General features: G+C 43.9%; 2 protein-coding genes across 2 annotated transcripts in view; both read right to left on the reverse strand.

Moving 5' to 3' along the window:
- The window catches only part of LOC306830249 (tripartite motif-containing protein 16-like), a 65,714-nt gene extending 57,845 nt beyond the window's left edge, over positions 1–7,869 (reverse strand). The window contains exon 1 of the mRNA XM_079353619.1: positions 7,857–7,869. The gene's annotated coding sequence lies outside the window, so the exon portion shown is untranslated. The remainder of the gene's footprint in view (positions 1–7,856) is intronic.
- Positions 6,106–7,720, reverse strand: LOC306822165 (tripartite motif-containing protein 16-like; the record flags this gene model as incomplete). The annotated part of the gene is given in 2 exon segments (XM_079340970.1): positions 6,106–7,693; positions 7,695–7,720. Coding segments are annotated over 2 exon segments (1,608 nt in total). The 5' UTR covers positions 7,715–7,720.
- Positions 7,870–10,199: the final 2,330 nt, after the last annotated feature.

The raw sequence follows: 10,199 nt of genomic DNA on the forward strand, positions 1-10,199 counted from the left end.
GTCGACTGATTTTAAAGCAACTGACAACGGCTCAATGGCGAGCGCGAACAGCAGCGGGGAGAGCGGACAGCCTTGCCTAGTGCCGCGAAAAAGAGGAAAAGGTACCGAACGTTGTGTGTTTGTGCATACAGATGCGTAGGGTGAAGAGTAAAGTAACTTAATCCAAGAGATGAAACTGACACTAAAGCCAAACTGTTGCAAAGTAAAAAAAAGATAGGGCCACTCCACCCTGTCGAAGGCCTTCTCGGCGTCGAGGGATATTACAGCTTCAGGCTCAGTAGAAGAGGACGGAGTGTGAATGATCCCAAGAAGCCTTCTAACATTAGAAAAAGAATATCTCCCCTTTATGAATCCTGTCTGATCCTCTGAGATTACTGAAGGCACAACAGTGTCCAAACGACGGACCAGAACTTTAGCCAAAATTTTAACGTTGACGGAGAGGAGCGAGATTGGCCGATATGACGCGCAACTTACTGGGTCCTTGTCTTTCTTGTGAATGAGAGAGATAGAAGCTTGCATGAGCGTGGGTGGTAAGGTGCCCTGGTGGCATGAATGGTTAAACATCTCTAGTAAGAGTGGAGCGAGCAGGTCAGAGAATCGCTTATAAAACTCCACAGGGTATCCGTCAGGGCCCGGTGATTTGCCACTTTGCATTGAGCAAATGGCCTCCTTAACTTCAGAGAGGGTCAAAGAAGCATCGAGAGCCTGACTGTCAGTAGACGAGACCTTTGGCAAAATTAGTTTATCAAAAAAATTACGCAATTTACCTTCATCATGAGGAGAACCGGAGGTGTACAGTTTAGAATAGAATGATCGAAATATATCATTAATCTTGTCTGGATCAGATGTTAAAGAACCCGACTCATCTCGCGCCTGGGCAATCTGGTTGGAGGCCACTCTGGCCTTCAACTGGTGAGCCAGAAGCCGACCCGCCTTATCATCATGTTCGTAAAAAGAGCGGAGACGTTCAGCTTCAGTAGTAAGAAGAAGGTCAAGCTCCGTTTGAAGTCCTAGCCTGTCTTTGTACAAGTCAGTAAATTGGGAGGTTGCTAACAGAGCATCAAGGTTCGCTATGGATTTTTCCAATTCCTTCTGGCGAGCCCTACGCAGCTTGTTCGCATGCGACGTGTACGAGATTATTCTACCTCTAAGGAAAGCCTTCAATGTCTCCCATAATAGTGAGGGGGAAGTTTCATCGGTCTTATTAGTTTCGCAGAAAAAATTCACTGAGTCAACAACATATTTGCAGAAGTTCACATCGGCCAGCAATAGTGGGTCAAAGCGCCAAGACCTGAACTCCTTTGGTCTAAGATCAAAGCGAAGATCCAAAACTACAGTTGAATGGTCAGACACGGTAATAGGGGAGTATTAGGTGGAAATAATCGACGGAATAAGTGTTTTATCAACTAAAAAATAATCTATCCGAGAGAATGAACGGTGAGCGTGCGAGAAAAAGGAATATTGTCTGGCAGAGGGGTGAGAAAATCGCCAGGGGTCGACATAGCCATACTGGTCCATAAAGGCCGAAAGGGTCTGAGACATTTTTGAGGATGGGGCAGGTCGCGAGCTAGATCTATCCAAGATAGGGTCCACGACACAGTTCATGTCCCCCCCAAGGATCAGAGTGTGGGAATTTAAATTTGGAATAGAAGACAGTAGCAACTTCAAAAAATTAGGGTCGTCCCAGTTCGGCGCATAGACTGACGTCAGAACAACTGGCTTCTGATACAGTATCCCTGAAATAATCACGTAGCGGCCGTCTGAGTCTAGAACAGTGCTAGTAGGGGTGAAGTCTACATTCTTCCTTATTAGTATGGCAGTGCCTCGAGTTTTTAGATTAAATTTGGAGTGGAAAACCTGACTGACCCATTGCCTGCCCAACTTTCGGTGATCGGAATTTTTTAGGTGTGTTTCCTGAAGGAACATTATGTCGGCGTTGAGGTTCTTGATATGTGTCATGATTTTCGTACGTTTAACTGCCGCGTTTAACCCACCAGTATTTAAAGAGATGATCCTCACCGCCCGTCCGCCAGCCGCCCCCCCACTGGTCACACTAGCCATGACACAGCACAGAGCAGCAGAAGTTCCTGGACAATCCTAGGACGCGAGCAGCATAAGAGTAAGGAGCAGCGAGAGCGTGAGCCACATCGTATAATAACAATAATGGTGACATATAGAAACAGACATAAAAAGACAAAGAACCAAAAAAGGGGGTCCCCCCTCCCCGCACCCCCATGGAGCTGGTACTTCTTTCCAGCTTCAACCTTCCCTCCCCAAATAACATCCCCACAAACGAGGCAGTTCCCCCCTGCTCCCCCTCCCACCATACCAATGACCCATAACAAACCAATCAAAACAAAAAATGTGTACTTCCCTTTCTGCGTCTTCACTCCTTCAGGATTCATCTCAGAACCCATAGCTCGTTAATGGTTAGGTATGTAGAAGATATAATCTACTTAATACACTTTGAAATATTGGCCCACCTTGGTACAAAGGATAAACAGTCTGTAAAAGTCTAACCGTCCAAACAAGGCCCTGAAATGACCTGATGTTGCATCAAATTCCAAAAATACAATAAATTAAATAGTTAAGCAAAATACAAACATAGGTGTTCAGGAAAAAATAAATAATAAAATAGAAACCCATCTGATTTGGTGATATTAATTGCGTCTAAACAACATGTCTAAATAGCACCAAGCCTCAAGTTAGTACACTAATGCAGTTTCAGATGCAAACAACAAATTGAATTGAGGGCCTCCATTATAGACGTAGTCTATGAACATTATAGCCAATTAAACCTTATGAATTACAGTACCTTAGGGCCTAAGACACCCCAAACAAAGTGCCAACTTGTGTGCCCTGATGATATATAAAAGTGCAATATGAAGGAACCAGGGTGGAAAGGCACTGCTAACATAAAACGTCCAAATAAACAACAAACTTAAAAAGTCTTAATATAATGTCTCTCATCACGATCCATTAGGTGTACATGATGGCATTGTAGCTAGCCGGTTAGCTTCCAGGTCTACACAGAAGTCAGTAAAGTCTATTAACAAACCGTGCTAGCAGAGCTAGTGTGGCTCGCGTTCCAACTCCGACCTGGTTAGCAGTGCAGCTAGTCAGCTCTCGGGGTGCGTTGGTAGCCAGCCGCGAAGGTGTCAGCCTCCTCGGGGGATGAGAACCTCTTCTTTACTCCGCCATCCAGTGTTATCTGCAGGCGAGCTGGGAAGAGCAGAGCCGGCCTTAGAGCGAGGTTGTACAGCTTGGTCATGACCGCCCGGTATTTGACACGTTCCTTTACCACCTCCGGAGCATAATCTTCGAAAATCTGGACAGGGGACCCACGATATTGAAGCGTGCCCCGTTTCTTGCGTGCCTCCCGTATTATCAGGTCCTTGGTCTGGTAGCGATGGAGACGAATGATTACGGGCCGCGGCCGCGACCCGGGTTGTGGCTTAGCGACGAGTGCCCTGTGAGCCCGATCCAGTTCGGGGGGAGACTGAAGGGTCTCGTCACCTAATAACTCGACCAGGAGGTCGGAGAAAAAGCTTGTGGGTCGGGGTCCCTCAATGGATTCCGGAAGACCAATGATGCGGATGTTATTCCTGCGGCTCCGACTCTCCAAATCGATAGCCTTTGCCGCTAGCTTAGCGTTGCTATCTTTCAGGGCCGCACACTGCTCCTCCAAAACTTGAATACGTTGAACACACAATTCAGCTTCAGTTTCCACAGAGTCGAGGCGTTGACCGTGTTCCTTAATCGTGGTCTGCATCTTGACAAGTTTAGTCTCCAAAGCAGCAAACGTGTTCTTTATGTCAGCTGAGACACTTGCCGAGATACTTGCCCTGTGATCCTCCAGTAGGCTAGCTATGCTAGTCAAACACGTCGAGCCGCATGAGGCAGAGGCTTCTGCTTCGGTTTTCTTTTGCGGTTTGGAGGATTTCGACATTTTGTTTTAGCCTTCAGTGAATAATGATGTTTATTCTTCAGTTTCAGTTGCAGGGGTGTCAAAAGGTAAGAGTTTTTAAGAGTATAATGTAGATAGAGCTACGAGGAACAGAGACTACGCAGCGTTCACATGCTCACCCAACCGGAAGTCCAATATCCGGAATTTGAAGCACTCTCTCACGTCTAGAGGCAGGATGTTGTTGAGAGCAAGTCACAGTCTGCCAAACTCTCTTGGAGTAAACTGTGGCTGTTTAATCCTGTGGGACCCCGATAGGTCCGTTCCTGGCCCCCAGGTGGACTCCATGTTCCATGTCTGGAGTGATGACACTCCGGTGAGTACCTATACCTTCCAAGAGAATAGTCTCGTTCATTAGGGTAATTGACATGACGTGAAACGTGTCTGCTCTTGTGTGGTTGTGGCCATTCTGGAGAGTCACGCTCTCCTGGGTTAACATGATGCCTTGGAGAATGACCACACTCTCTACGACTCCTGCTCAGCTCTGGACTATAACCACGTTCATCTCCTCTAGAATGAGGTGTATAATGGGTGGAGTGGTCGTCTCCAAATGAATGGTGGAGATGTCTCTCTGGAGGCTGTGCACGTTCCAAGTCATAGTCATGCCTGGCCGATTGACTGGAATGACGTGTCTCTCTTTCTTGATGGAAAGTGGGTCATTGGAGTGGTGGCTTGGTGCCACATCAGTGCTGAACCTCTCTGTGGAGTTGCACTGCTTCAGCTGTGTTCTGTTGCTGGCTATGCTCTAACCTGGAATCACTGTGCCCACTCTGGGCTCTGAGCTGCTCATTCTGTAGTTTGAGCTGCTGCATGGATACTAAAAGATTTGTTCCCTTCTTAGTTTCTGGCACTCCTTCTCCCATGATGCACCTGAAGAATCCCATTTATCAGTGATCATCCACAGCAGGGGGCTGTGTCATGATCCTTATCTGCATGAGTAGACATCTTGAACTGCAGTAGACTTCAGGATCTGACTCAAAGGACCACTTGTGACAAAGTTATAGCTTTCCTGCATTAACTGTGCTGGATCCTATAGTGTAAAACACGCTGCAGGTGAGAATCACACGCCTTTAATTTCCACTTGTTTATTTGTTTCTGACGATTCAGTGGTTCTGTATATAACATACACATAACAATAAAGTACAAATAACCATATTAAATGAACACATGTAATCACATAAACAATGCCATGATGTGCATACCCTGCAAATTAAACAGATAAGTAAGGCTACAATGCAGGCATTCAGTACAATTACTTATCAACAACATTCCTCAAACACCACCCATTACTGAACTATATTCTCTATATTGCCACAGTCACACAGAGCACATGACAGAAGTAGCACAGTTAGCTGCCACACAGTGCTAAACACGAACCTGAGCTGCATGAGCTTAGCCAGCAAACATAACATGCATTGTCAAATATTCTAGAAAGGATCAAATATATGTATCCTAAACACTTTCCAACACTTGCGCTACACACTTCACATAAGACAGCAACTGGGAGGGACTAGCGTCAAGGAGAACTGAGACGAGTTGAGACGTGTTTTCTGGCCAGAGTCAATGCAAAACTGAAAGTAAAACTTATAAAACACTGGCGAAAACGTCCACTAGAGGGCACCTTTTTACACTAAATGTGATGGTTATAAGTGTGCAGTATTACATGATTGTATTCAAAACAAGAGGGTTAGGGTTAAAGAAGGCTAGAGAAGAATTGTATTCTTGAGGACAGACTCTTTAGTAGAAGTTGTGGTGTATCGTAAAAGAGTCTTTGATGCTTTAAATACTGGTCTGCAGATTTACTTCTTGGCCTTCTTGGTGCAGTCTTCTTTGCTGGTGATTTCTTAGCTGGAGCATTTTTCACTGTAGCCCTCTTCTTCTCAACAGAGGAAAGTCAGTTCAGCTGAACTAAAATCCTCATGAGCAGTAGAGCCTCTGTAACTAACCAGAAACAGCTAAAGAGTTATTTAAAGAGACTCAAACATTTACAGAACAAGTGAGAGGATGTCAAAGTACCACCCATAAAGTTTGACTGACAGGTGAACAATGTAACCACAATCAGCTCTCACTAACATTTAACTTGATAATGATCAAGTTAAAGTATTAAAGTTTAACACATTGTTCCTTTAAGTGAACTATGTCTACATCAACTCAGCACTAGGTGCTGAATGAATATAAAGTCCAGCATGCAGAGGCTGAGTGAATGTGGTCTGGACTCTGTGGAGGAGAGTCATGGTTTCAGAGATGTTGTAGAAGGACAGAATACCTGCTCTGTGATCCATGTACACTCCTACTCTGGAGGACAGAGGACCTGAGAGAGGAGTGCTGACATGGTTGTACCAAAACTTATAACTGTTGTTGATACAATATAAAGTCCAAGATTTGTCATTGCATCCAAAAACACATTCAATCCCACTTCCTGCTCTGCTGATATTCTTGTAAGCGACTGCAACACCAACTCCTCTTCTCCTCTCCACCTCCCAGTAACAACGTCCAGTCAGACTCTCTTTACTCAGGACCTGCCACAGATCAGTGAATCTGTCTGGGTGACGAGAATAAGCCTGTCCTTGACCCTTGTATGTCACTTTTCTGTTCCCATCAGATAATAACAGCTGTGTGTTTGCTGTGTTTGGATCCAGTGTGATGTCACATGAATACTGTAAGAAGTCATCTCTGGTCTTGGGTTCTGGTTGTGACAGTAAAACATCCACTTCAGTCACACTCAGAGAGACGTTTGTCCAGTTCTCTCTCAGGACGTCCTCTAGTTTAGCTCTGACTTCTGACACAGTTGCTGTCACCTCCTCAAAGTACCTCAGAGGACAGATGTTGATGCTGGGTGAGTGTGTAGATTCAAAGAGGGGTGGCAGTGAGGGGTAGTCGTGTAGAAACTGGTTGTGGTCCTGTGTGTGTGAGAGCTTCTCCAGTTCAGCGTCTCTCCTCTTCAGATCAATGATCTCCTGCTGCAGCTTCTCCTGAAGCTCTCTGACTCGACTCACTTCAGTTTGCTGCTGGGATCGGACCTGCTGCTTCACATCAGAGCGACTTTGATTCATTAGACGGCTCAGCTGAGTGAAGATCTTCTCACTGCCCTTCACTGCTTTATCAGCAGAGACATTGCTCGCCTCCGCCTCCTGTTGGAGCAGCTTCACATCTTTCTCTCTGTGTTGGATCCTCTGCTGGATGTGTTGTCGACTCACCTCCAGCTCTCTCTGCTTCTCTGTCCTCTCTGCTGCAGCCGAGACTGTGTCATGGCCTTTATGTTCGTCCACAGAGCAGAGATAACAGATAGACTGCTGATCAGTACGACAGAACATCTTCATCACCTCATCATGACGAAAGCAGACGTTCTCCTGGAGCTTCTTGGAGGGCTCCACCAGCTTGTGTTTCTTCAGTGGAGCCACTTCAAAATGAGGCTGCAGGTGTTTCTCACAGTAAGAAGCCAGACATTGTAGACAAGACTTACAGGCTTTCAGTTTTCTCTCGGTGCAGAAATCACAGGCCACATCTTCAGGTCGAGTCTTCTTCAGCTCCTCCACTAAAACTGCTAACATGGTGTTTTTCAACAGGACAGGCCTCGCTGGGAAGGTCTGCCTACACTGAGGACAGCTGTAGATTTTCTTCTCCTCCTCTTTATCCCAGTGGGTTTTAATACAGTTCATGCAGTAGCTGTGTCCACAGGGAACAGCCACTGGATCCTTCAGTAGATCCAGACAGATCGAACAAGAGAAGCTGAACTCCTTTCTGCGCCATTTCTCCTCTCAGGTGACAACAAGTGTCTGAGTTTCACTTCCTGAGAACTGAACTACATTAACCTCTGATCTGTTTGTGCTGTGATCGTCAGCTCGTGTTGGTTACACCCATCTGCAAACTTAAGCTCTGAAGGGGAGGGAACCAGGAAATACTCAGTCAGAATGGAGCTGGCTGTTTGAGAGCAGGAGAGGGAGGGGTTATCAAGCTCTGCTCTAAACCAGGATGACGAGCAGCACTGTGAATGTTTAACTTTGTTTCCTCATTCCTCATACATGTAATGATCTTGTTTGCATTCTTCGTCTTCTCATCAATAACAAAATAGCTCGATGTTACACCCCTGAAAAGGATAGAAATAACCATGAGAGTGATTCTGTTGTTTTCTCATCAAAAGCATTTCAGTGTTTACAAAAATATCACACTGTACAAAAACACACATTTCCACAATTTCTATTGTCTTAAAATGAATAAAGGTGGAAGTAGGAAGTACACGTTCTTTCACCAACAATGAGTAACAGTACTTTTACTGCAATGATCATTTTCTCAAGTTTTTTTTCATCAAACATAAAACTATTAAACTCTTATCGAGCTCATAAACGTGCATGAGTCAAAATACACAAGACAGTAAAACATCTTTCAAACATACTTTGAGCTCACTGAAACATCAAAACTACAGCGTCATGAAGCTCTCTACATGTTAGTAGGTTATTTCAGACATGTTAGCTGTGTTTATGATCATAAACATACCTGAAAAGGAGAGAAAAAATCACGAGTGATTCAGCTATGTTTCCTCATCAGAGCTTTTAGTAGAATGAGGAAAACATTCCATGTTGGTGCAGACAAAAGCAATCGATCCCAGATAGAAAACTCAGTTGATCACAGATAAACGTCACTAAATCTTCATGTCAACAACAAAGAATCAAGTCAGGTTGATTAAATATTTTTTTAATTTTAACTTTTTATTTTAACATTTGACTGATGTTTAAGTATTTTAAATATCTTACACTTTTAATCATTCTCATTGTAAGTTCTTGTGACAGAATCATGATATCAGTGTTTTAGTCTAGACTTAAAGGGCATTACTTTTTAACTCTCTCATTGGCATGTGCTCTTATTAAACTATCACTAGCAGTAGTCATGAAGTCAGTTTTGTCATCAGAGGAAACGTTCTCAGACACATCACTTTAGTTAAAGTATCAGAGTGGTCCAGTCAAATATTTCCTTCCTACTACATTTACCACTGGGGCCTGTTGTACAAAGCAGGCTTTAAGGTTAGGGTTAGGGTTAACCCTGGGTTTTCAGTCCTACGAGGGTCGATTACCTGGGTATATCACCACGGTAACTTATGCTGCTCCGGAGCAGGTTATGTTGGAGATAAGAGATCAACCTGTGAAAATCTCTGCCCACTGATCAATCAGATCTTTAGATCATGGAGCTCCCGGAGAATTATTATTTTTCACTGATATCCTTCAACAGAGAAAAAGCACAGGAGAATTGTAGTTGAAGATGTACAATTACAATACCTTCTTATGTCTTTGAATTGTATTTTCATAATAATGTTTAATATCTCCATGTCACTCTGCTGAACTTCTTAAAGTGTTATAGGCCTACTCCCACTTTAAAGAGTCAGAGCAACACATTCAGTTCAGAGAAGAAACAGGAGTTAATATAGTCAGTTTGAAGGTACCTACTCGACGATTTTCCTTTTTAGTTGCCCGTTCTGCATGTGTTGCTGCAGCTATGTAACTTTAGGCTTTGGGAGTCTGCTTGTCTTAACACATTTATATTGTTAATATAGTTTGTCGTTTTTGTGACTATAATTTTGTTGTTGATAAGACGATCTGCTGACAGCAAACGTGGTGATGATTGTGATAGGTTAAATGAAGTTAACTCCGCCCTTATGTGAATGCGCTCTCTGAAACTCTGGGTTGACTTACCAGGTTGATAACCAGTTTTGTTGGACTGTTAATCACGATCTTTTACATCAGGGTTAGTGAAGCCAGTTCATCTGACAAACTAATGTGGTCAATCAGAGAGTATAAAGTATCATGGGACAAACAAAGATTTCCTTTTAATTTAAATTCAGATCTAGACAAAAAGGTCACCCATTAAACCAGGAAGATTAGACATATGATGCACTCGGCAGCCTCGAGGGGGCGACATTACACCTTAACCAACAACTTGGAGTCTTTCCTTTAAAATCTTCATCCCTCCATTACGGGGTGACGCCTGTCTCATGAATAGAGGTTCAGACTAATAAATGAAGGGAGATAAGCTGGCTACAGGCTAGATAATGTTAGACCCCCTCCCCCTCATGATTGTGAGACCTAAGACATCAGAGCAGTTTCAACCAAATGCACACACAACATGATTCACAGTCACACTGTGAGAGCACACACCTGCTGTTTGTAGATCTGTAGAGTATTAATAGTCTAGTATGTAGCCCGCCTGACCAGAATTTTGATCAGTCTCAGTTTTTTGTTATTTT

This window comes from Symphodus melops (genome assembly GCF_947650265.1).
Source record: "Symphodus melops genome assembly, chromosome: 1".
Classification (NCBI taxonomy): domain Eukaryota; kingdom Metazoa; phylum Chordata; class Actinopteri; order Labriformes; family Labridae; genus Symphodus; species Symphodus melops.